Source organism: Heteronotia binoei, chromosome 2, assembly GCF_032191835.1.
Source record: "Heteronotia binoei isolate CCM8104 ecotype False Entrance Well chromosome 2, APGP_CSIRO_Hbin_v1, whole genome shotgun sequence".
Taxonomy (NCBI): Eukaryota; Metazoa; Chordata; class Lepidosauria; order Squamata; family Gekkonidae; genus Heteronotia; species Heteronotia binoei.
In genome coordinates this window covers 143,067,470-143,094,876 of record NC_083224.1, presented here as the reverse complement: position 1 = coordinate 143,094,876, position 27,407 = coordinate 143,067,470, and the positions used below count along the sequence as shown (strand labels likewise).

The window sequence follows — 27,407 nt, the reverse complement described above, 5'->3', positions numbered from 1 at the left end:
TTATGTTAGTTGCTCTTTTCTGTGTAAAACATTTTGTGTGTGTGTAAAACCTCCCTTTTCTGCCCCTTTTCCAATGCTATATCTTTTTTTGAGATTCAGTGCCCAGAACTGTATGCGGTATTCCAAATGAGGCCACATCATAAGTTTATACAGGAGCATTTTGAAACTGGTTTTATTGCAGTTGCACACTGAGTTGACATCTTAAGTGAGTTATTTATCATTGTTTAGGAGAACAATGTTGCGCTGAAGCTATCTGAGTGAAAAAAGCCAGTATCATGGTGGAGACAGTACAAAACGGTGCTAAATCAAGTGGGAAAGGACAGTACTCTCTCTCTCTCTCTCTCGGCTTGGCTTCGCGAACGAAGATTTAAGAAGGGTGCAATAGTCCACGTTTGCTGCAGGCTCGCTGGTGGGACAGTACTGCTTATGTGAAAAAAACCTAAATGTTCAGAATTCAATTCAGTGCAATTTCTATAAATGACCATAAGGGGGCAGTATACTCTAAAGTGAAACTAGGAAATCTAAGAAGTAAACTGACAGTGAATATTTTAAAATCAAATTGCTACAAACAGAATTGTTTACTGTGTAACTTACTTTGCAAAATCCAAAAAGGATATATGTCCATGATAAAACCCTGGTTTCATCTCTTTCCAGGAAGTTACATTCTTCACAAACCGTACCTGAAGAAAGAAAAATTTCTGCAATATTTAGTGCCAATAAGTTTCCATCTGAAAATAACGATAACGTTTTATTCTGGTTCATAATATTTTATTACAATTTTTATACAGATAATAAAATGAAATGGGGAAAAACAACAAATGATAACATATTATTAATTTATTTAGTAACTGATAGCTTTCACATACGAGAGCACAGGAGGTGGATTACTTATTACATACTTCTGCTGTGCTGAAGAAGTGTGTGTGTGTAACATGAAAACTTATACCTTGAATAAAACTCTGTTGGTCTTAAAGGTGCCACTGGACTCAAACTTTTTTCAACAGTCAGGAAGCTGAACCTGCATCACCTCCACTCCATGGGAGCTTGTAAAAACAGCAGCTTGTCTAAGGCTGCTCAGGGAGCTCATAGTTGAGCTTTGTATTAGAATCTTCCCAGAACACAGCAGGTAGCATCTCCTGTTAAAAGGATCAGGTAGTATTGTGGTATGAAAGATCTCTGCCTGAGACCCTGGAAAGCTGCTGACAGTCTGAGTAGACAATACTGAACACTGATGGAACAATGGTCTGATTCAGTATAAGGCAGCTTCATGTGTACTCCTCACACTACAGAATAATGCTGGACATAAAAGAGCAGCTCACCATTTTCAATGTATTCTGATAATCTGAGCAGATTTCCCCAGACTAGCACTGAAAGGAAAAGGCAGGGCTTGAATGCTCCCACACCTAATCCTCCAAAGAACAGCTTGTTCTTAATGTTTTGGTAGTGAGCTCTCAAGAATTCAGCTGACCTCAATGGTGCTTGAACAAGGAATGCTTCAGATGGATGCTAAAAATAAAATGAAAGGTAGTTTTCCATTCTATATTAAGCTGTTCTGTAGTATCTGAGTGGAAGAATGCTCCACACTGTTTTGTACGTCAGATGTTCGAATAACAGGTGGTATCAATCACAGTGAATGTGTGCAAACTGCATCTGATAGGAACCTGCTAAAATTGTGACATGACAACAGCCAGGATGTGTTGAGTTATGCATAACCCTTTGTATTGGAAACAGACAGAACATGAAATAATCACCAGAGGGCCTCATTAGAAAACATAAAGCAGCTGTAGCAAACATATTCTGAACTAAATTCCTTGGAGAATGTTAAAGAAGAGCAAGCAACAGGAATACACTATACAGGTACATAGCCATTAAAAAACAAACTAACTTGCTACTGCAAAAAAAAAAAGTCAATCCCAACAGAATTATCCAAGTATTGTTAAGAAAGTGCCTAAGTGCAAGGGCACAATGTACACAGAAATAAAGCACCCACGCAATCATGTCACAACAGATGGCAAAAAAATAGGGAAAAGTTACAGGGAAAATGTAGTAACAATGGCTTCTCCCCTCCCCTCCTCCCAAGGAACTTCAATTTGTTTTTTAATATGAAAATATGAAAATTTTGAGGATGGGAAAACTATGAATTATTTTTTAATGAAACAATTTTGAAGTCATGGTTTTACTCACACGAGCTAAGTAGTACAAAGGTTTTTACATAAGAAAATAAACATCATAAAATTTATGATATGAAGCACTTTTGAAGAGCTCAATTTTTTAAAAAAGATTAAAGTGTTACAAAAGGGAGGACCCACAATAATTTACAAGAAGTGTCTCATTTTTCCCTCCCTTACTATTCCTTCTTGCCTTTCCTGAAAGACAGTTTGGTGTAGTGGTTAAGTGTGTGGACTCTTATCTGGGAGAATTGGGTTTAATTCCCCACTCCTCCACTTGCACCTGCTGGAATGGCCTTGGATCAGCCATAGCTCATGTAGTTGTCCTTGAAAGGGCAGCTGCTGTAAAAGCTCTCTCATCCCCACCTAACTCACAGGTTGTCTGTTGTGGGGGGGGGGGGGGGAGAAGGTAAAGGAGACTGTGACCATTCTGAGATTCAGAGTATAGGGTGAGGATATAAATCCAATATCGTCATCATCTTCTTCTTCTTCACCTCTCCCCCTAACGTGTTGAGGGGTTTTAAGATTCCATTTTTTTCTGCAAATCTGCACCTTTTCCAGGTTTGTAGAAAATATATGTTGTCTATTCACTGCTCTAACAGCAAGGACTTATCTCCCCCTCCACCACTATTCCTCTTTCCCTTCTCTGACTGTTTATTATAAAACTTGTGTTCTCTATTTTCAGCTCTTATTTCTTCCTGCTTCTCAGATACGTCTCCTTTTCAAAGACTCATAGCAGTTCTGGCTATGAGTCCTGATCCCTTCCCCCTTAGCCTGCTTCTTGATATTTTTTCCTAAGCCATCTGCTTTGCCCAGTATTTTTCTATTGTCTCCATTCAGCAATTTAAAATGCATTTTAATCCCACTCTGATTTAGACAAGCAATCGCTCTTAACTGCTGAGTAACTGAATTTAATAAGTCACGAGTTTGTTTATTGCCATTTCCAGCATATTACAGCTTATCAGTTATAATGCAGAATTTTCAAATATGCAAACAGAGAAGTGAATAAAGGACTGGTCTACTGACTTCTCAGATCAACTCTGCCACAACAAGGTATTGCCACTCAAGATTGTAGAGGGTACTTTTCATGTTCCCAGGGAAAAGGATGTCAACTTCCCGTACAGTCTACCACCGTCTTCCCTTTCTAGCACCAAATCATATCAACTCATTCATGCTGGACCTGTTATTTATGAGAATGCATACATGCACTGACCCACATAATTTTGGAAAGTTACACAGGCAAATATTGATCCAAGAGGGCAGCCGTGCTGGTCTGAAGCAACAGAACAAAGCTGGAGTCCAGTAGCACCTTTAAGACTAAGTTTTAATGAGAATGTAAGCTTTCGTGTGATAAAAACACACTTCATCAGACAATAGTATGGGATGGAATTAGCAGTCCTTCATATAGAGAGAGTGGGCAATAAATTAGTATGCAAAATAGTGAAAATGTTTTTAGCAGATTAAAAGACAAGTCGGGGCCTAGTAATCATCAGTTTGGGCTGACTGGGCAGAAAGGAATATGTCATCGACCCAGCCCAAAATCCCCAGGCTAGCTGGGCAAAGGGGCACATACAGACGTTGAACAGCATCGGAGAGAGGATTGCTCCCTGTGGCACACCACATTCCAGTGGGTACCGCAGAGATATCCTTTGCCCAAGCGCTGCCATCTGTCCCTAACCATGGAGAAAGCCATTATTTAAGCTGGGTACAGTTTGCACCTAGGGCTTTCCCCCAACTTTTGCTGTTTTCCAGAGCAACAGGAGGGGGGAGACACATCTCTGCAGCCCAATGGCAAAAGCACTTTAGGGGGAGTGTAATGCCTTAGAGCCAATCATTGCAATGCTTTTGTAAATGGCATTGTTGCTGGCTTCAAACATGAAGTTCAACTTAGTAACTACATTGCTTTCCCTACCCATTGCACACAGAGAGGGGAAAAACAGCAGTGGTAATTTGGAAAATAGGATTTAATGTTAGGCAGAACACTGCTTTTTAGAATTTTACAAACAACAACAAATCTTTGTAAAATTCTTCAGAGCATGGACAGCAAAGAGTAGAAAAGCAAGGGTCTGGCTGAGCAAGACTCCATTGCTGAGAGAGTTTGGTGAGTGTGAGTGTCTGCTGGCTTCCACTTCAGCTGCTTTTCTGAGCCTGACTCCGGATGCCTGGGAAACTCTGCTGTAGACTTTGGATCAGATCCACCCTGCCAGATGGGAGAAGAGTGAATAGTGACCAGTTTGACTGAACAACTTTTTTTTAAACAAGTTTTATTTTATTGTTAGTTGTTCTTTGGGTTTGGTGGGTGGTCTGTTGTGGGGGGGGGGGGGGTGAGCCAAGGGCCTCAGGCCTTTTGTTGTTGTTCCTTTTGGTTAGGTTTTAGTTCCTTCTGGTTTTCTGGTTTGCAGTTTGTTCTTTGTTACTTGTTGTTTGGGCCTGGTGGCTGTATGTTTGGGCGGGGGGGGGGGGGGGGGAGAGGAGGCCAAGGGTTCCCTTTTGTTTTATTCTTAGGTTTTAGTTCCTTCTGGGTTTCATGACTTGAAGTTATTTTTGTGGAAATTTGTGGGCCTGGTGGTAGGTGGAGAGGCCAAGGGTTCATTCCTTCTACTTTGGTTCTTGTCTTTGGTTCTTTGAAGCTGGTTTGATGTAGTAGTAAGTGCATGGACACCTCTCTGGGATAACCAGGTTTGATTCCCCACTCCTCCACCTGCTGGAATAGCCTTGGGTCAGCCATAGCTCCCACAGAGTTGTTCTTGAAAGGGCAGATTCTGTGAAAGCTCTCTCAGCCCCAACTACCTCACAGGGTGTCTGTTGTGGGGGAGGAAGATAAAGGAGGTTGTAAGCTGCTCTGAAACTCTGAGATTCAGAGTGAACAGTGGGGTATCAATAATTATTGATCATCAATCATCATCCTATTATTATTATTACTATTGAATTTTCTCTTTCTCCTCCTTCACCATCCCTCACTGTTTTTTCTTTCTTTTTCTATTTTTTGGCAGTTGCGAGATGAGGCTTGTTGTTTGTTTCCTCTGCTTCCCCTAACCATTTTCTTTTTTTTAGTCTGGTGTGTGGGTGGGTGTTTGTGGAGGGGCTTTCAGTTTAGGTTCTTCCTGCTTTTTCTTCTATCTTAAGTCCTTTCCCCCTACTGAGACTAGAAAGAATTAGTAGGAACATTAACCATTAGGAACATTAACCATTAGGAATTAGTAGGAACATTAACTGGCACAGAAATGCCCCACCAATCTCCCCACTGCCATTCTGAATCCACCTGCATCTAAATCTCTACAGAACCCTGGTAGGAGTGCAGCACAGGGTGATATTGAAGATGTTGGAGCCACCCCAAACCAAAACTGCATGCTGAAATTAAAACAGCAACACAAAAACTGTTCTTCACCTTGATGGGAATGAAAGGGTACAGTAGGGTCGTTGGGCCTGGGTGCCAAACACAAATCAGCAAAATTCACAGGGTCACAATAAATAATGAAGCTAATTTGCTGTGAAACATTCCTCTTTGCAGGCGTGGGAAGTGGGAAGGCCTGTAATGAGGGGCAACTCCAGCACCTAGGCTAAGGCTCTTCCCCTGAGGCACTTATGGTTGGTGTGTACTGCTCCCAAGAAGAGAGAGAGATCAGGGGAGAAACAACCCCTCCCTCTCACTTTCTGAGGCCTTCCCTGGGAAAATGGTGTATAAGGTTTCTCTGGGTTTGCCCTCGGCTTCGGCAAACAAAACATTTTTCCTCTTCCTCCTCTTCCCCTCCCCACTCAGATTCTCTGGTGAGACATTGGATGGTTCTGTTGTGTCTGCAGTGATATTATAATAATAATATATATATATATTTATAATAATAATTTTTATATTATTATTATAATATAAAATTATTATATTGGTTCTGCTGTCCTTGCAACCCCTCCCTCTCTAACTCAGATTGTGATTTTGTGCTTGGCATCAGTCCTGTTGAGCTGGCATTTGCCACGATGGCATTGGGTTTTCTGCTGGGCACTAGTACATTGCAGTGGTTTTGCTGTCCTTGAAGAAATGTCTCTCCTCCAGCTTCTACTTTGGAGATTCTCAGATTTGATCTTCATCCTAAAGTGTTTTGGCACTTACATAATGGGACTAGTTCTGCTGCTGGCCTTGTAAAAATGCCACCCCCCACACACATCACTTTCTACTGCAGAGGTTCTCTGGAACATTCTCCTGGGCTCTTAATTGCATTGCTTTGTTATATTTCCCCCACTGGAAACAATGGAGGATGGGGGCACCTTCTTTGCCCACAGAATTGGACCCCTTGATCCAATCTTTTTGAAACTTGGGGGTTCTTTGGAGAAGAGGCTACAGTAGCTACACTGCAAATTTGGTGCCTTTACCTCAAACCTCCCTCCTAGACCACTGAATATAACCCAGGATAGATTTGCCATTGACTTTAATGGTCCCCACAGGGTATAATGGCCATGAAAAGATCTGAAGTTCCTGAATATTTACCAAGTCTGAATACCATACTGGTATTGGAATTTGGGAATATCAGGAAATACTAATTTTTTTGGTTCAGGTGAGCAGACGTGTTGGTCTGAAGCAATGGAATAAAGTTAGAGTCCAGAAGTACTTTTAAGACCACAAAGTTTTATACAAGGTATCAGCTTTTGTGTACACAAACACTTCTTCAGATATTTTTTGGGTTCAATATACCTGAATCCAGGCCTTGAATTCAGCAGGAGCTCATAGGAGTGCAGCTCCTGAACCTTTCTGAGAGTTCCCCCTCCCCCCCACACCTACCTACTTTGTCCATTGAATAGTGGGTGTAACTGCATAACAATCTCTGGATGCGCTCCACCACTTATTTTTCTACAAAACGACCCCTGCCTGAATCCAGGAGGGAGGGAGGGGTTCGTTCCACAACCCTAACAGTGACTCTACAGTTGAAGCAAAAACTATAATGAACAGTTAGTTTTATGTTCAGCCTAGTGGTTCTGGAGTGAACAAAAGAGAATGTGAGGAAGATAAGGTTATAGTACAAAACTGTCATGGAATAAACACATATAAACCTAAATAAGCTTCCCACACTGTGTTATATATTAGGTATGTATAAAACAGTCAGCTGTGGGATACATGTTGACCTTTAAAAGTTGATAATGATAGGCTGATATTTTCCACTTTCATCTGTTATTTGCTGCAGCTTTATGTTGAGAACCTGGAACAAGCTGCATCTTGTACACTGTGAAAGACCTTGCATGACATTCTATTGAAGTGAAGTCAAGAGAGTTTAACTGTGAGATATCTGTAGAAAAAGAAGCGTACAAGCTGTTGTACTGAGAAGCATACTAGGTTGTTAAGCAAATAAGTAGCAGGTTCTCTACATTATGGGGTGGAAAAACAAGACACGATGAACTATTTGGATATTTAATTCATTAATTTGTTTATTAAATATATCAGGACTCAAAAACAAGACAGTGCAATCTTGGAAGGAGTGAAAGTGCTCAGGGATCTGGCCACCCACTACACTGGTATGTCTTGGTGATATGCTGGTGTAGTGCCCCACTGCACCCTGGCTGGCCACTAGCATAGTTATGCTGTGAACATCCCCACATACTGTGATGGTTGGGGACAGGGCAGGCCCACAGGTATGGCAGGAGCTAGCCAGTGCAGCCTGGGAACACCCCTCAGAACTGGCATACAGTCAAAATACAGCATAGCCCAAAGGTGCACATGCAATGGAAAAAACACCCCTCCCCCTTCTCTCAGCTTTGCACACAAGCCATGGTATAGTATAGAATGCTGACTATTACCACAACCGATAGCACCCCTCCCCAGCAATGGCCAAACCTCCCCCTCGCTGCACCCAATCAAAGGACACTCCCCCACATTACATAAATCTGTGCCAGGATGTCCCAAAGCTCACATGATACAATGGGAGGCACAGGACTCAGTCTCTGCAGTCTCCAACTTGCATACTGAGAATGCATAGCATTTCACCCTGCTGGCAGGAAATGCAAAGAGAAGGCACTTACATCCCAGAGGGGAGCAAATCTCCTTGCTGAGTGACTTCCAAGGCTAGCCGAATTTGTGTAGACAGGCAATCCATGCAACACAGTGGGGCATACCCCCAAGGAAGTGTACCTCCTAGGAATGCTAGCTAGGACATTCATGGAAAGTGGGAGTGGCAGGGATTCTGACAGTCCTTTACCAGACCAGTGTGCCCCCACCCTCCTAAGTGGGGGACAGTGTAAAACTGGGGATGGGGGGGGGGGTAACCGGCAATCACCCCATGGCACCTATTTTCTTGCAGCACTATGCAACAACACCAGATGAAGCACTGTTGAGGTACAATTCACACAGCAGATGAGTGCCATTTGGATGGCTTTGACATGAGCTGCAGAAGAATATCCCCACAACTGGAGCCTCTCTTTCAAGGGGCCCCACTGGCATGGCTGCAGTTGTCAGGACCACTGTTGTCTGTCATCACTGCATGTGTTTCTGGTGTCTCTGCAGGCAGTGATTCAGAAGGGAGGAGATATGGGAGGATAACACTCTTGATGCAGTATGGGATGGTTCCAGCTCAGTTCCTGAAGCATCCTGACACACAGCTATCCATCCAAAAAATAAATAAATAAATTCTGAAGTGACCTACAGTTCTGTCCCTGTCTGCCTATTATTGAGTGGATGAAGTCTGCTTCCTGTCCACTCTCACATCCATCCCCACAGCACACCATTCTCTGCCCCCTTTTGTGATTTTCTGATAGTGCTTCCCACAATAATCTCCCTTTCACATATCTGAGGAGGTGGGCTCTGCTTCAGCAGTCTCACACTGGGATCAATGTTGCCAGTTATTATGATGCTACTGGACCTCTGTTTCATTTAGCTGCAAAGTGTAACAATCCTGTGTTGCAGTTCTCCGCTTCAACAGACTGACACAGCCACTCTTCTGCAGTCCCCACTCCCTTCCCACACACACACACTGCTGGCTAATGTGTGCAGCTTGCACAGGGAGAGGACTGGAGGCGGTCTGAGGGAAGATGTGTGTGCTCTATCGAGGGGACCGGTCTCGAGGTCTTACTCTGCTCCACAGCACTTCTGACATCTGATATGGCATCATGCAGGTTGGCAGAGCAGGCACACAGGGGGCTCATTGTGGAAAGGGTGCACCACGGAAGAGCCATGAATCAGCATATCAACCAGAATGATGGCTATCCCAGGCAGACCATTGCTTGGGTTGTCCTGTTGTCCTGTTTTGTGGGGGTGAAATGTCAGCTACAATATTTTTGCCTGCCTCTGGCCTTCCCCCATATGGAGATCAAACCAGGAGCCCTGGCAATGCTAAGCCATGCCTGTCTGTGCAGTGCCCCATATGGATGGTGATGATGTCAAGGCTGAAGTGGTGTGCCTAATGCCTGATGACATGCCTCTTGCATCTACCTCCTTGACCCAGTTGTTAGGCTGTTGGTCTTGGGTGTGGGATAGCCAGGAAAACCCTGTTTGTACCTGCAAATATTAAGGAGAATTCAAACCAAAGTCTGAGGCTATAACTAGTTTAAATTTATGTTCCTCAGCCAGGCTTCTCCTTCGACTGTCTGGTTGCCTGTGCTGCTGATCTTTTTTCTAAAACAACCTGTAAATAAATAAATCTTTGTTATTTACATACTGTTCTTGCCTCCATGATCTCTGTGTTCTACTTGCTTGTCCCAAAACTTACCTTAGGGTACTGAACCCAAAGCTTTTATACTTGCTACCCTAATAACATCTTGTATCTTACAGGCTTACAGTTCAAAACAAACCTGCTTCACCCAAATCAGCCATTTGGATCCTCTCAGAAAAGACCAGTCACACCTCTATCTCTTTTCTTTTCCTGCAGGGGAGGGGCTTGAAGTAACGTTGCATATGGCCAGACGCGTGGGGAGGGGGGGCGGGGAGGGCGGCCCGCCCCAGGTCTGGGGGTCCCCGCGTTGGCAAGGGGGCCCCCCAAACAATGGCCGTGACGTTGCTGCGGGGGGGAGAAAAAGAATGGAGGCGCCCGCGGCGCCCGACAGCGTGAGGGGGAGCGCGCACGGCGGAAGAAGGGGGGGTGGGGAGCGACGCGCGCACGCACGTTGGGGCTCCTCGTTCCCTTCCCTTCACCAGCTCCCTTGCAGGCACCCCCGGCCCGGACGGCAACTCGCCTGCCCAGAGACCCGCCTGCGCTCTTCGCAGGGCGGAGCGCAGGCGGCGCTGGCTCAGGCGGGCTTCTTGGGGAGCCGCAGCTCGGTGCCTCCCCCAAGCGCCCAGCCGAGGCGCCCTCCTTCCTTCCGCCTCGGGCGCCTTGGAGACCTGCCCCCAAAGGCCGGCTGCCCATCACTGAAGCCGCTAGCTTAAACCGCCAGAACCTCAGAGAAACCTGGCCGGATTGGATTTGAGCCCAGCCGCCAGGCGGAGAGGGCCTCCGCGCAACCCAGAAGCGAGGCATGGCAGCAACAGCATTTCCTCTTGTTTTGGATGCTGAGAGGTATTATGCATCTCAGCGCGATTTCCGTTTGACCACCTTGTGGCAGCGGGTTCCACTGGCTCGCTATATAACAAACTGACTTCGGTCAGATCTGAATCCCTAGCTTCAAAGAAATGGGGGGAGGGACGCTCTGGAAAATCTGATTAGGTTTTTTTTGGGGGGGGGAGAGATTAGCTGCAACTAGGTTTTCTTTAATGAATAACGGGTATAGACTTTACAAACATACTTGTCAAAGGTTACACGGCTCATAGTGGCAAAAAGCTAAATGTTTAGTGATGTGGTTAAAAAAAAAAGTTCACAAAGTAGGACAAAGGATTTCCACCTCAAACTGCTTAGCTCATGGGTCGGTAACATTTTTATAATGGAAGGGCCAAACAATATCAATATTCAAATCAAGAGACCAACAGACCTTCAGTTTCTTTAAGTGTCAGTCTGGTCTGTACACCAGCAGCCCAGAAAAAAAAATCCGTTTAAGCATCACAAAAAATCCATAATTTTCTTAAACAAGAATCTTCCCATTGCCTTGTCTCACTGGGACGTATTTTGCTTTACCTTGGCATCCACTGACTTTCCTCAAATTCAGAATGTACACACGCTGTATGTGAAATGCAAGCACAAATGTTATTTGCCTCTTTAAAAATTACATCATTGCAGAGGTCCAATCCCTTCCTGGTTATTTGCATTAAGACTGAAGGCAAATACTATTATTTACATATCCGCTTTCCACAACTGACATGGCCTGAGGTGACGTCCACCCTCGGCCCCCCGGGCAGCCTCTGCGCCTGTGGCGTCGGTCCCACCAAACGTCATGTGTGTCGTCACGCTTTACCTGGGCGCGCACAACCCGCAAAGCCGCGGATACACGGGAGATGCATTGTAGCCTGCTGGTTGGATGTGCCTTAGGAGGTTCCAGCAGCTGTTTCCAGCAGGGCTCCCTCGCAAGTGGTGGCCATCTTGCGGAAGTGACATCACCGGAAGTGACATCATATCCTGTTTCTGGCGGCGTGCACACACATAGGGGGGCCCACATAAATCTTGGGCCCCAGGCCCCCAAAGCCCTAGCTACGCCCCTGCATATGACCATGTTTGCTACCAGTCAGATCCTTGCCAAGGGACAGGTGGGTGTCCTATATGCTTGTATGGGTACCCATCCCCTTCAGACAACGGAGGCACTAAAACCATGTTTATTATGTGTTCTAAAGCAGCAGAGCAAAGTTTGAGTCCAGTGGCACCTTTAAAACCAGCAAAGTTTTATTCTGGATATAAGTTTTTGTGTGCATGCACACTTCTTCAGATACCTTCTGATTCAGATTCTACAGATCCTGTGCAGGGAAGGGTGGTTTACTTAAAGCCTGCTACTCCCTTTGAAAAATTGCTTAGTACTCTGTTGTCCTCCTCAAAAGGCTTGATCCCTAAAATGTATAATATCTTAATTAGCTATGGTAGGTCTACCTCATTATCTTTCATAAAGCCTGGATGTGTGATTGTGAGAATTCCTTAACAGATCAAACTTGGGAAAACATTTGGTCCTCTTATTCTCTACATTCTAATTCTTTAACTTATGTGTATCAGACATATAAATTCATCACCTGATGGTATTGTATGCCTACTAAAGTAGCATATATAAATTCGAGATATAGTTCTCACTGTTGACAAGGATGTGGAGAGGAAGGAACTTACATCCACTGTTGGCAGTTTTGTGCAATTTTTTCTAAGTTTTGGAAAGATATTGTGCAACAAATAGGTAATATAACTGGACATATAATTCCTTTTATGATACAATCAATATTGTTGAATGTTTGGTCTGATTTAGACATTCCTAACATACAAAAAATTTAATTGAAACATTATTGGTGGGCAAAAAAAAAAGTAACTGTTTCTCATTGGAAGACCTCCCAGTTGCCTGATATAAAGGAATGGTATATGTGTTTGTGGGACTACATAATTTTTGATAAAATAGCAGATGTTAAGAGGTCAAATGAATAACCTATGTCTGAGTCAAATTTCCTGAGTAAGTGGTACCCAGTTTTGGGGGAAAAATAAATAATGTAGATTCCTCATATTCTTTTAGTAATCACTGTTATTTTAAATTTATCTCATTAATGTAATTATTTAGATTTATATAAGATAATAATGATAATTTTAATTCTGTAGTAATTTTATTCTGTCACTGTTGATGATACACTGATGTGTTGTTGTGTTATCAATAAATTATTTTTAAAAGAGGATCAGCAGGTTAGAAGTGTGTGTGTGTGTGTGTGTGTGTGTGAATTTAAACAGAAGCCACCAACCATTACATATAGGTAGAGGGTGGGAAGGGTATTGCCAGGAAGGGCTAATTAGAGTCAAGATTTAAAGCCCTATATGGCCTGGGACCTGCCTACCTGAAGGACCGTCTCTCCCCACACGTTCCCCAGAGAGTACTGAGGTCTGGGATGCAAAACCTTCTCACCATCCCCGGGCCCAAAGAAGTCCGTCTCAAGACAACCAGAGACAGGGCCTTTTCTGCAATGGCCCCCACATGGTGGAGGGCCCTGCGGGATCTTACTCAGTTCCGCAGGGCCTGTAAGACAAGCCTCTTCCGGTTAGCCTACGCCTGACTAGATAAATGTAGCTTATCAGACTTCAGTGAAATATACTGTATAGTTTTAACGTTAAGATTTTAAGGTTTTTAGGTTTTTAAACGCTCTGACTTTTTTAAATGTAATAACTTTGCACTCTGTTTATTGTTTTATCGTTTGTTGTGAGCTGCCATGAGCCATTTTATGGGAAGGGCGGGATATAAGTCATAGAATAAATAAATAAATAAATAAATAAATAAATAAATAAAGATGTATAAGTAACTGAGCAACAAATATAGCTAAGATTGGATTAAAGCAACTGGTAAAACCTGTGAACAGCAGCAAATTAGCAGCCAGCATAAGAAAAGAATTTAAAACAGAACTGAGAACTGAATGACATTAGTGTGTGTAGTGAGAAAGAAACTAGTATCTCTGTTTATTCCTTCCATTGTCCCGAGTGCTGTAATAACTTGTAACTCAGCAATCTCCCATTCTTGTACATTTCTGAAATCCCTTTGCAATGAAACAGCTACTTTGATGTCCCCCATTGAATGTCTTGGAAGGCTGCAGTGTTCTCCTACAGGTTTCTCAGTTTTGTGATTCTTGAGGTAATATTTGTGTCCATTTATACTGTTTGCTTTACACAGAGAACTGAGAAACTTATCTACATGCCTCCAGCTACTATCCTAAACATACCAAACAATTCACTATATACAGCCAGGCTCTATGCTGCAGCCATATCTGCTCCAATCCAATGGGCAGGAGATTCTCACAATAATACAGCATCTAATTTGAACATGGACATCGGTATCAGAGCTTGCAATAAACCCAGATGCCAACTTTGCTGCCACATAAACCCAGACAATACAATCACTGGACCTAGTAACATCAACTATACCATCTCAGGCTCTGCCGTGTTTATTCTGGGTTGCACTGTTGCTGGGTCTTGACTGGCCTTTAGGGCTGGGGTGGGGAATACTGGTATTGCGGGGCAGTGGCTACACTGACAACCAGTATCAAGATCTAGTAAATAAAGCAGTTAATCTTTGCTGATGCTTCATTCGACAAACTACTTCTTTAAAGATCTTTTATGAAAGAGGTCAGCAGTAATTCAGCCTGGAACATCTATCAATCATCAACATATTGGACTTCTTAAGAACATGTTCAGTTCTTAATGTTTTTGCCATTACTTTAGTATTTCTTATTGCTCCACTTTACATACTGTGCAGAAAACATTTAATTAGCATTTAAAAAGGAAGATAATCTCTGGAATTTAACTTATAAAGGCCCCCCTAAATGTGAACAAGTTTCTGCAGAACTATATTTTCCACCCTTAGTACTTTTAGAAAAATAACTGAAAATCCATTTTTGAACTTCTGGTATGTTTAAGCAGTTTATGTTTTAAGCTCAGATGAGCTCTGCAGAATTGAAAGAGATCAAATGTACTCGGGATGGAGAACAAGAAATCCTGCAACAAAAAAGTAGAAAATGAATGGTATAAAGATTTCAGTTTTCTTGGCAGATGGGAGTTTCAACAATCTAAGGATTCAGTTCTAAGGATCAAAGAAAAAGTGGCAGACAGGCCAGTTTGAGCTCAGCAGAAGTTGGGAAAAATAAATTTAATATCAGCAGCCAAAATGGGTTACCCGTTACAGAAGTGTTGGGGTAGGTAATTTAGTGTGGATTCATGTTCAATGAAGCCAGACCTCATTATGTCTTTTAGGTCTTGCATCAGTTAAGTTTGCAAGCAAACTGGTTCAAAATATTGGCAGAAACATAAGTAGATATCAGCACTAACAGGGTAGCTAATCCAGGAAACTTCCCTTGAAAACAGCACTTGCCCTGTTCAAGTCCTTTTTGATCAGCATCAGCTCTGCAGGACAGAAACAAACCAGTCTACTATCACTAAACATTTCCTGGGTGTCACTGTTTTGCTAAGAACTGCACAAAATATAGATGTAATACTTGAAGACTTATCATTTTAGTGATATGGATAGAACCAAAAAAAGGCAGAGATATCTTATGAAGCAGCAGCAACCTTTGAAATAAACTGGTAGCAGAAAATACAGAACAGTAATAGCCCATTAAGTCCAGTAGAACAAAAGAGGACTACTTGAATGAGAAAGAAAGTTAGGATTGACAGAGAAGTAATCCAGTTCCAAAAAGAGAGAGAAATATGGTCAATAGCCAGAATGAGAGAAGGAAAATGAGAGCCAATCAGAAGTTACTCTGTGCAGAATGCAGTAAAGGGAGAGTAAAAAACCCTATCAGTTCTACATAGAACATAATAGAATAGTCAGATAGATTCCTGGACATTAAAAGTTATCTGCTCATCCCATCAATTCAACTCCTCTGTTCAAGGACCCTAGTTTTTAGAGTCATGCATTCTGGTCATTGGGGCCTGTTGCATTTCCAGCGACAGAGGATCTTTTGGACATTACTTTTGAACTGTGACTGAAGCTGGCTTCTTCTGCAGCATCACAAAAAAAGACAGTGAATATATATACTGTATAAAACTGGAAGGGTGTCCTTATTTTTGCACTCCACATCCAGTTCCATAGTAGTAGAGTCCCTGCAGTGGACAGAAGGGGAAGAATTTTACACTTCCTCCACTTTATATTTTAAAATAGCTGACTACCAGTCAATTATGTAGCAGTATAAACTCTTTATCTGGAAGAAAATAGGTCCTACTTAGAGAGTATTCTGGAAGACAAACATCACTGGGCCAAGGTCCTGCAGCTGGAGGCCTGCAAGTAAAATCAGGGGAAAATGTGGCGAACTGTGCAGCCTGTAATTACCCACTGCACAGCTTTGCATAGCCACTCATGGCTATTCTCCACAGCATTGCTCAACAAGACTACGGCCTGGGTGAAGGACCTAACATTTGATACCGTCTAACTTTTCAACTCTAAAACAGATGATGTTTGGGCAGAATCCATAAAAACAGATCTGTGACTAAGATTCAGGGAGTTACCCTTTCATAGCTCTTTCAAACGTATACAACTATTTATAAGCCCTATAGCCCATAATATAGGAGGCCAGTATTCCAACCCTATCAGTACCAGGGGTACTGTGCCTTTTACTAATATAGAAATGGGCAGAATTATAGGAGATTCCAAGGGCAGTCAGGGAGATGTAGACCCCAGGCCCCAAATTCTCCTGGATAATCCCAGAAACAAAATCTGGTCATGAGGTCTCTCTTCCTCTCAAACTATAGGTAGTTTCATGAGCCGCCATCATTACGTCAGACAGTTGGGTTTAGTCTGTAATATTACATGGTTACATTGGAGTTCTCCCCCGCACTCCCCCCCCCCCCCGTTCCTCCCAATCACCCTCTGTGTTAGATCCACAGTCCCTTCTTTATTTTATTCAATTTCTATCCTGTCCTCCCTGCAAAAGCAGGCTTAGGGCGGCTGATCTTTTGGCACAGGAAGTGCAGACCCTGTTGCATAAAACTCCTGAACAGTTAGTTCATAAAGGGAAGTGCCCTCTGGGATTTGATCCCAGGTATTTTCTCATTTATAAGAAAGGGGGGGGGGGAGGTCTTGTATTAGATTGTATTTTTGTTATCAGCATCACTTCTACCATCCTCGAAAGGGTAACTTAGGGTAACTCTGCAAAGACCATGGTGATGAAAACATGATTGCACTTAACTGTTAATTAATTAATTGCACTATAATGTTAATTTTAATGTCTGTATACTTATTGTACTGTATTGTATACCTATATATGTTGTTAGCCGCCCTGAGCCTGCTTCAGCGGGGAGGGCGGGATATAAATAAAATGTTATTATTATTATTATTATTATTATTATAACTGTAATTGTTGTTCCTCCCTCCTGCCCTGCTGTGAGCTCTCAGTTGTTCTTTGATTAAGCTTGATTTTTGCCTTGATGAGCTCTCTGCAAAGTATATCAGAAATGAGGGAGAGCTCTTTCTATTGCCTATGCGTCCATCTAAAGGGCAGGGAAAAAGTGGTACAGAGGGACACTGCTATGCACCTTTTTAAAGAGCTCTAAAAATTTCCCTGTGGTAACCAGCATGGGCACAGTACCCATGTGTGACTGCACAGAAGACCACTCTAACAACAGGTACAGGTAAGTGCAGCCATGTTCTCAATTGGTGATCAGGGGAGTCATCCATTGTGTTCATCAGTGATGGTTCCAATGCTACACTGGAACTGGGGTCCAAGATTGTGATCAGATGCAGTCTTGTCCAGGGTCCTTCTCCAATAAGGCTGGATACGGAGGAGCAGAAGGAGCTCTGGAGGTAGAAAAAAGTGAGAAATGCTCCAAACTGAAGCTTGGTGGATTTTGGCCTTTGTGTAATTCAGCACTTCAGTGTAATGGAAGACCCTATCCATATAGAACAGGGAAAACTCCCTCCATCCAAGGCCCATATAGAGAATAAGTCCAGGGGTAATTAGGTAGACTTGAATGAGACTCTGCTACTGATCCTTCTCCCTTCAAAAAACTCCCATGCTACTAGCAGAAGGGCTGTGCCACAGGAATGGATACTGTATGTTGGAACTGAATATCTATGAATATTTCAACTCAGTCATATTTATATTTGAGGAGCTCCCCAGCAGAAACACAAGACCTAGCCACCAAGGTTGAACATAGATGCTATGACAGTGTCCTCAGAACTGGGTCCAGATCTGGAATAGAAGAAGGTGTGTTTGTAATGGCTATGTGTACATTTAGCCTTACTTGATTCTGAATGGGTTGGCTCAGTGTGCTTCACCTTCTGTTTTACCTTTTGCACTGGTGGCTCCAAACTCCTATGGTGTACTGCTGGATCTGATGGAATCAAAGGGGGTAGAGTTGGATCTGAAAGCCTTGACTCTGAAATGGTGGGAACTGATGCTGAGAGACTCAGTATCCAGGACTTTGATGGGACGAGGGTCAAAAGTGCCTTTTCCCATATTGCTGCCTTGACCCTCTATCTCTATCATGTTGAGCGTTTGGTGTAAATTTGCAGCAAGCAAGGCATGTCCTTCACACAAACATAGTAAACACAAGGAGTATTCATCCAATTAAGGGGTTAGGCTCCAAACTCAGCATATATTTTTAACAAGGGTTTCTGTCCCAAAATAGTCGAGGCACATTTGTTTTTATTGCTGAAATGAAACTCTTCTTCCTTCAGTGAAAAAAGGAACAATGGACTAACAAACCAACTAAGGGGGAAAAAATCAAACGTTCACTGAGAATAGTGCCCTGTCTGCTGAGGGAGAGCGCTCCCTTTCCTCTATAAGTCTGTCAGTAAGGCAGGAAAAGACAGCTTGGGGAAACACTTTATGCCTTTTTAAAGGGCTCTCAAAATTTCCCCATGGCAAACCTGCACATATGTAGTACCTACGTTAGACTGAACATAGACCACAATGATAAACACAGTAGCTTTAAATATATGAACAAGGAACTTGAAGTACACAACCAAAACAGTGATTTAAAAATCTTTTATGGAAGCACATTATGCCAAATCAAGAAACCTTAATGAAGCCTCTGCAATCAACATTCCACATCTGAATAGCTTTTAAATTAAAAGCAAATCCCATCTCTAAGATTTTTCATGCTACTCTCAACTGGCATTACAGTCTGCTCACCAGAGTTAGCAGGGCACCATCCACCATCCACTCACCAGAGTTAGCTGGGCACCATCCAACAGAGGTCAGGGCTGCTATCTCAGGAGTGGGTTAACTCTAAGGTCCTGGTGAAGTCTACACCAAACGCTCAACATGATTGAGACAGAGGGTCAAGGCAGCAATTTGAGAAAAGGCACTTTTGACCCTCATCCACAGATGTATGTCTGGGAAAGAACTTTGGACTTACTGTGAAAGTTCCTTCTATTTGAAGTAGAGGAGAACATCCTGATATTTAGATAATCCTTCTACCACAATCCCTGGAGGCAGAATATTAGAACATTTTCTTCTGACCCCAGAGGAGAGAAGTACCGCCTTCTTCAGTTCAGAGGCTTTCCATAGAAAACCACAAATTGTACCCTCATTTGCTGCTGCCAACAAGACTTAATCTGAAGATAAAACAACTATGAGATGAGGCCAGAGGGCTAATCCCATTTCAGAGAAGAAATAACATTTAATGATTAACAGTAACAGCAGAAAAAAAGATTAGGACAATTGAGATAAGAGGATTGTTGACAGGGCATGTCAGCTCTAAGGCACTGGTCAAGTCCAATCAGATTCCCCCCCCTATCAGGATGACTCCAGGATGTTCTCCTCTACCTCAGGTAGAAAGAAAATTCATGGTAAATCCCAAGTTCCCTTCTCATTAGAGGAGAGGAGGACATCCTGACATTTGAGATGTTACAAAGTTTCCCAGAAGATGAGAGGGCAGTCCTCTGACTTGGTTCTTCTCACATCACCTGTTGAAGGACCAACCATCCAAAGACCACATCAGCTGCTGCATATGAGTCCATTTTGTAATGAGAATATGAAGGCAGATGTACCTGCCCAGGTGTCTGCTCCACAGATCTCCAAAATGATGCATTGGACTGAAAGGCTGCCATGATGGCTGAGCTCCTGGTTGAGGAGACTGTGATTCTTTCTGGAGGTTTAAGCCTCTGAGAAGAACAGGCCAAAATAACACACTCTTTCAGTCACCTGTTGAAAGATGTGTTAGACACCTTTCTGCCCTTGGACAGTAAGTTACAAACACCATCTGATTTCCTGACAGAAGCTGTACACTGAATGTCTATATAAAAGGCTCTTTGCACATCCAAGGTATGCCAGTTCCTCTCCTTGGGTCCAATGGATTGGGACAGAAGGACAGGAGGGAGATACACAGAGTGGACACAGAGTTCATCTCTGGAATGAACAAAGGATCCAGTCAGAGAACTACTACATCCTTCTGGAAAAAGCAGAAGTCTTTAGTTACAGATAGAGCTCCCAGTTCTGAGACACATCTGGCAGAGGCGATGGCCTTAAAAACAGCACTTTAAGCGTTAGAAACCAGAGTCCTTGGATAACCACATGACGTCTCCAGGAAGAAAAATGTTGAACTAATGGTAAGCTGGAAAGCACTGCTCCTCTGAGGATACAGCCAGGTAGCACGACACAGCCCCTGAATGGAAGCAGAACAGAGGTCAGGGCTGCTATCTCAGGAGTGGGTTAGCTCTAAGGTCCTGGTGAAGTCTATCTTGGAGGTAGGAAAAGATGGGGAGGACATCTGTCTCAATTGGGGTCTAGCAGATGAGAATTCCTCAGTTGTGGACTGACTCCTAATCTCAAGTGGCACATAATGGCAACTGACTGCTCATGAGAAAGTAAGAACCACTGGAGGACCCTGGAGTGTGATCCAGCCCATGGAACTGTGGCAATGGCTGCAGTCATAGAGACCAGGAGCTGGTCAGAAACATTAGGTCCACTGACCCTGAGGCTGCATGCTTTTGCTTTGCCACTCATGTGAAGGGAACCCCAGTAACTCCTAAGCGAGTCACCATCAATGACTGGGTCAACTGTCTGTTTCAACCAGGAAGCTGTGAGATGACAGGTGCTGGATAGTAGACTGCATGCCCTGAGACACCTTCTTCGCTAAGGGAGACCTGAAGAGAAGATAAGGATACACATGGGTACTCTGGGATCTGAGGCTTGCTACAAGAGTAACCATCAACTTCATGAACACCATCAGGGTTGATGCTAATCTAAAGGGCAAGTAGTTCTTGTGGGTGGGGATGAGGACATATAGATAGACCTCTTGAGATCTAGGGATGTCATGAAGTCCCCAGATGTAATTGCCTTTGCAACTGACTTTAGCATCTCCATGTTGAATCTTCTGTTTGTATACAACAAATCAGTTTGGTGTAGTGGTTAAGTGTGCAAACTCTTATCTGGAAGAACCGGGTTTGATTCCCCACTCCTCCACCTGCACCTGCGGGAATGGCCTTGGGTTAGCCATAGCTATCGCAGGAAGTTGTCCTTGAAAGGGCAGCTGCTGGGAGAGCCCTCTCAGCCCCACCCACCTCACAGGGTGTCTGTTGTGGGGCGAGAAGATATAGGAGATTGTAAGCCGCTCTAAGTCTCTGATTCAGAAAGAAGGGTGGGGTATTAATCTGCAGTCTTCTTCTTCGTCATCTGTTGAGAAATTGCAAGTCTCTGATGGCCCTTCAGTCCCTGTTTTTTGGAGAATGGTAAAAAAGATGGGATAAATGCCTGAATATCTGGAAGGAAATGGGCTCTATGGAAGCAATTTCTAGGAGATGATGGATGGCCTCATGAGAGTGATATAGTTTTGCAGGGCTGCTGGAACAAGAAAACTATAAGAAACACTCATGTGGGGGGAGGGGGAGAAAAACTCGATGGCATAACCTTGCCTGAGGGTGTGTTGTACCCAGGTGTCAGACACTAATGTAGTTCAGTTCCACCAGATCAGTTGAACTTTGCTACCAGTGGCAGAAACTTGACATCACGAACACCGTGGGTGAGGTTCATTGTCTGTTTCCCACATTTTGGGCAGACTGAGAGTTGGGCCTGAAGGAATACTTTGACATGAACCATGTTGGTCTTCTACAGTCTGTATGGAAGCTGGGAAGAGTCCTGTAGAAGAAAAGGAATGGGAAGTCCCTTTCTGCTGCCTCTCCTCTTTCTTGGAGGAAAAGGACACAGCCTTCTTTTTATCCTTGCTCTCAAAGAGATCAAAGTATTGCCAATTACTTTACCCCCTAAGAAAGGTCATGTGGCTATATTAGCTTTGGACTAGCATCCACTGTCCATTTCTTCTGCCATAACTCATTCTTGCCACCACAACGAAGGCCTTTGAGGAAAATTTCACAGAACTGAAATTGGCATCAGCCATGAAGGCTGCAGCTCTCTAGTATAGAGAGCTAGCTCGTGAACTTCCTTGATAAACCAGGAGTTTCCCCTCAGGATTTTGTGAAGTCACATGATGAAACCTCTGACTATGAGAAAGGTAGCAGCTGACATTCTAGTGACATAGTCCATTGTTTCATGAACTCTGTGTAAGACTGCCTCAACTTTTTAAATCTTTGGAATCTTTTAAGAAGCAGAAATTTTGAAGAGTTAAGAGATCTTTGGTGGAAAAGAATATAACTTTATGGTTTGTCTGAAAGTTCAGTACATTCCTCCTTGACCCCTTTAGTAAAAAGTAAAGGAAAGGTACAGCCAGGGCTTTTTCCTGGGGGAACACAACAGAACAAAGTTTCAGAACCAAACTTTTTTTTTAAAAAAAGTTTAAAAATTCATTAGGGGTATCATGTGTTTCTCCTTCATTTCCATCTTGAGAGTTCCGGCACATCTGTTCCAGAAAAAAAGCCCTGGGTACACCTCCATGACCCCATTCTCATAATCTTCACTGAACACCTCCATGACCCCATTCTCATAATCTTCACTGAACACCTCCATGACCCCATTCTCATAATCTTCACTGAACACCTCCATGACCCCATTCTCATAATCTTCACTGAACACCTCCATGACCCCATTCTCATAATTTTCACTGGGCTCTGGATCTCCCTTGGGAGTAGAAAGTTGCAGAACCTTTAGGGCTCTAAATAGAGCAGTCTCAGGCAGTCTTACTTTTAAGCTGAGTTAGTGTGAGCTAGCTCACAATTTTTTAGCCTCCAGCTCACACATTTTTGTCTTAGCTCAGGAAGAATGGTCCCAGAGGAAACTAATTTATGCAGTAGCCAAATTGCTCATTCACAACTTTAATGCCAGTAGCTCATGAAGTAGAATTTTTGCTCACAATGTTTCACAGCTTAGAGGGAACACTGGAAGAGGCACAGCTCTTCACTCCCTGCCACCATATCAGTCTGTATTCTGCTGAAAAGGCAAGCTACCCAGGGGGCCAGAGACTGTCTTATAGGTTAAAAACAGATCACTTTGAGAAAACAGTCTGTGAGACTGAGGGGCCTTCCTCCCTGTAGTTCCCCTTCCTCCCAGCTGAAGTAGACTCTGAGTACTAATGATTGTAAGTGTCCTCCCCTAGTTGGGAACCTTGGAGATGAAACATGGGATGAGGGGGGGTAGGCTTTTTGTGCCACTTTAGTGGGCCAGGAGGAATTATTATTTGTGGTCTGCGTCTAGCCAATAAGACAGTCCCTTGCCTCCTGGGTAGCCTGCCCTTTTAGGCAGAATGCAGACTGATGAGGCGAGGAGCCACTGGCAACCACTGCAACAATGCACTGGGGTTTTCGCACCATCATAGCCAACTGAAGTGCTTTCTGTTTCAGACTGATGTTCTACTGTTTTGTTCCTAGTGGCCAATTTACACCTCCGCTTTTGCTTCTGTAGCCTTCATGAAAGCTTATACTCAGAATTAATTTTTTTCGACTGTAAACCTACCACTGGACTCAAACTTTGTTCCATTGCTTCAGACCAACATGACAACACACATGAACCCTAGATCACCTGCCAGTTTGCTGGCCATTTCAAATTTAAGAGACTGAGATGCAAATGACATCGTTGTGAGGGTTTTTAACAGAGGTAGAGGTGGGAAGTGTGAACAAGGAGGCTTTCCCCCCACTTCCAATGAAGACAACAGAGAATAAAACACGCAGTAAGGTGCAAGAGGAAAAGAAATGATGACCTAAAAGAAACTCCACGCACAAAAAAGGCCAAAGACAACTGGAGCTCCTTCAAATCCTGCACATAAAAAGGAGGCAGGAAAAGAACAGAAAGGAGATACTCCTCTCCTTAGGGGCAGGAAGAAGAAGAAGATATTGGATTCAGGGCCGGCGCTAAGAGTTCAGCTGCTCAAGGCAGACCCCTGTGCAGTGCCCCCACCAGCTCCCTTGGGAAATGAAATCGCACATGGCACAATGACGTCAAAAGTGTTGTCAACAAGCAGGCCAGGGATAGGGAGAGCTGACGCTTGGGTATCGTAGCTCCTGCAAGGAGCGCTGTACGCAAGGCTCCCCCCTTTCAGGAAGCCTGATTGAGGGAAGGGAGAGTCGGCACTTGCGTATCACGCTCCTTGCAAGGAGAGCAGTATGCAAGCCCCAGGCCTGGCTCAGCCGCCTACCCCCACACGATGGCTCTGATTGGATTTATATCCCACCCTATACTCTGAATCTCAGAACGGTCCCAATCTCCTTTCCCTTCCCCTCCCCCCAAAAAACAGGCACCCGGTGAGGTGGGTAGGGCTGAGAGAGCTCTTACAGTAGCTGCCCTTTCAAGGACAACTCCTATGAGAGCTAAGGCTGAACCAAGGCCATGCCAGCAGGTGCAAGTGCAGGAGTGGGAAATCAAACCCAGTTCTCCCAGGTAAGAGTCTGCACACTTAACCACTACACCAAACTGGCTCTAGGTTCTAGGAGGAGTATCTAAATGTCAGCTCTTCTCAAATGAGAAAAGAAAGTGATTCGGCATCAGTGACAGCTTTTTAATAACAATTACATAGATCTTGTTCTTTCTCTGGAGAGGTGCAATTTTTAAAAAATGACCACATAAAAAACTGGCAACATGCATGACAAAACACAGTTAAGTTAGTGTAGAATAACAGAGCACCAGAACAAGAGCCATAGTCACAGGTTCAAACCTCTAATCAGTAAGGAAGCTTCCAGAGAGATATTTGTTGCAATCACTCTGTCAAACCTATCAGGGTTTCTGTGAGGGTAGCATAGGAGAAATGGCAAAATAAAGAGGTAATAAACAGTCAAATGCAGAGTAAACATAGCTCCCTGCCACTCGCATATAAAAGATACATAGTAGGAATTGGCCCCAATCTGAGAAAGTAGAAAGAGAACATTCATTTCCAATACAATTGCAAAGGGAAAGACATTAAAAACTAGGCAGTTCATTTGTTAAAACTACTTTTCTAACCAAAGACCTTGACTTTTAACAGTAAACATTTTCATTGTGTTGTCTAGCCCAATACAATAATCCTCAGAATAATAATTACTTTACTTCTATGAAGTGCGCTTAACATACCCAATTCTGAATAACCATTAGCATATCTACAAGATAGTTGCTGACCCTGTCATGTGTTAAGACAAAACAGTATGTCCTGACTGGTGTGTATATGCGTAGAATTTTGTGGGAGGGGCCATAGTTTATGGCAGAGCATTTGCTTGGAATGCAGAAGATTCCAGGTTCAATCACTGACATGTGCAGTAGAAAATACCAGATGTGAAAGACCCTGGGACCTTGGAGAACTGCCTATCAGCTGTTCCTCCTCCTTTCTTTTGAAGTCTCTTTAAATCAGGCTGAGTAAACATTGTTAATATTGACCATGATGGACCATGGGTCTGATTCAGTATAAGTCAGTTTTATGCAATCCCAAGCCTTTTTTGTGAGCACACCCCTAGTACCAAAGACTTCAGAGAAAAATCAAATTTTGAGGAAATTTGGGTGGGGGTGGGGAGCATAGCATAACACAGGAGTTCTGAGGGAGGTCCAAACAAAGAGCAGCAAGGAAGAAAAAGTAACTGTCAGGCAGTCTTCACTGTTGATCAGCAAAGTGGATGCAGAGACTATTAACTGATATGGGCACTATATAAAAGAGGAAGATTTGAGAGGAAAGAAGTTTGATCTTCATGCACCAAGAGAAAACAAAGGTACTCTTGGAGACAACTACTTTAATCAAATAGCAGATATAAGCAGTCTTTATGAAGCTTGGTTTTGGGATTGATTTAATAAAATTCTTAAGTTCAGATTTCCTGCTCTACCAGTTTTTAAAGCAACAACCTTATTAGAATCCCTATCCTATAGAACTCTACTGGGACTTTGTGATGTTTTCTCATACATAATGATTTGATTTTTTACATTAGTTAAATATAAAACTGTTAAAGAGATAAAAGGTTGAATCTTAAATAGATGTAACTTACCTGATCCTGCAGAGACATAACAGGATTGTTTTTGGTTGTGTTGATATGCAGTACATGATACTTGTTTCTTGCACAAAGATCATAAGCAATGTTTGTAAATGAAGTGCTAGCAGTTTTTGGAACTCGATTATAAATTATCACCAAATCATCATCTTCATCCAGAGTCACATCTGACCGAGAGCCATCTATTGTATGACGTTGCTCAATTTCTCGAACTTCGTGTTTTGCAATAGCCCTTTCTATAAAAACAAACATAATGCACAAATAATTATTAAAGTAAAAATACAGGTCTTAATTTATTTAACTGATTTGAGTAAATCTGAAATACCTCAAATACATCATAAGCATAATAAATATAGTCTGGCAATACATGACTATCTGGAAACATAAACTGGAAAGTCCATTTAGGGTTAATAGGAAGAAGAAAAATTAAGTCTGTCTTTTAAGAAAAAGATTTTTTCACAGTCAGTCTAAAAATAATTGCTATTAAACATCTAGCACTTTGCAGTGATAGATTGATGAAATGATACTGCACATAATATGAATTTTACAGAACATTAGCTACTGACCATTCAGGGTTTAGTCAATTAACTGCAAAGAGGAATTGAAATTTAGATAAAATGAATATTGTGCTTACTTTAATTAAACCTATTCCCCTGTGTATGATATTACAATGAATGGCTTTGCAAAATCCAATTAGATATATTAATTGCATGTTTGATAAGAATAGAAGCGGAAGCAGCTTACAACATGATCATCATTAAGGTGCAAAGTGTCAGTCTTGAACACAAAATGGAATAAATAGAAATGAAAGGACAATCACAATCTCTGAACTGAACACCAGAGAAAGTAGGACACCACAACACCATTTCTGCCTAAACCCAAAAGCATTTCTGCAAATTATTGCAAACTGACATTGGCCATTAAGAGCAACTAACGAATTTTTTTGTGTGTATTCTGACCCTATTATTTATGTCTGAACTGAAAGCTACTACTTATAGGTGCTCTCTCAGTTATAATTCACAACTGCTACTCTCTCCTGATCTCTTCCTTCCACCAGACTCATCCCTTGAACTGTTTTTGCTGTCAAGTTGCAGGTGACTTATGGCAACCTGTAGGGTTTTCAACGCAAAAGACATTCCCATGTAGTTCGCCATGTTCTGCTTCTGCAATATAGGTGAGGCGAGGGACGGTTCAGCACTTCTCACTTTGATCTCCTTTCCAACTATTATACTTCCTCTTCATTTCCTACAGTCCTCCAACAAAAGGCAAGAAGTTGAAATATATGGATGAGAAAGTGCATCATATCACTCTGCCAGGCAAAGACGCTTCTGGGGATCACCGCTTGCAGAAAGTGTTGCCAGATTCCCTCACTGATCTGGTGGGGGGCCTGGGGGGCATTCCAGAGGTGGG

General features: G+C 42.9%; 1 protein-coding gene across 2 annotated transcripts in view; it reads right to left on the bottom strand.

The window, feature by feature from the left end:
• The window catches only part of HS2ST1 (heparan sulfate 2-O-sulfotransferase 1), a 146,988-nt gene that overhangs the window by 11,597 nt on the left and 107,984 nt on the right, over positions 1-27,407 (bottom strand). For both annotated transcript variants that reach the window (XM_060232153.1, XM_060232154.1), the window contains exons 2-3: positions 25,995-26,233; positions 595-680 (exon numbers count right to left, since the gene is read on the bottom strand). In XM_060232153.1, the coding sequence (XP_060088136.1) occupies positions 595-680; positions 25,995-26,233 (325 nt within the window). The remainder of the gene's footprint in view (positions 1-594; positions 681-25,994; positions 26,234-27,407) is intronic.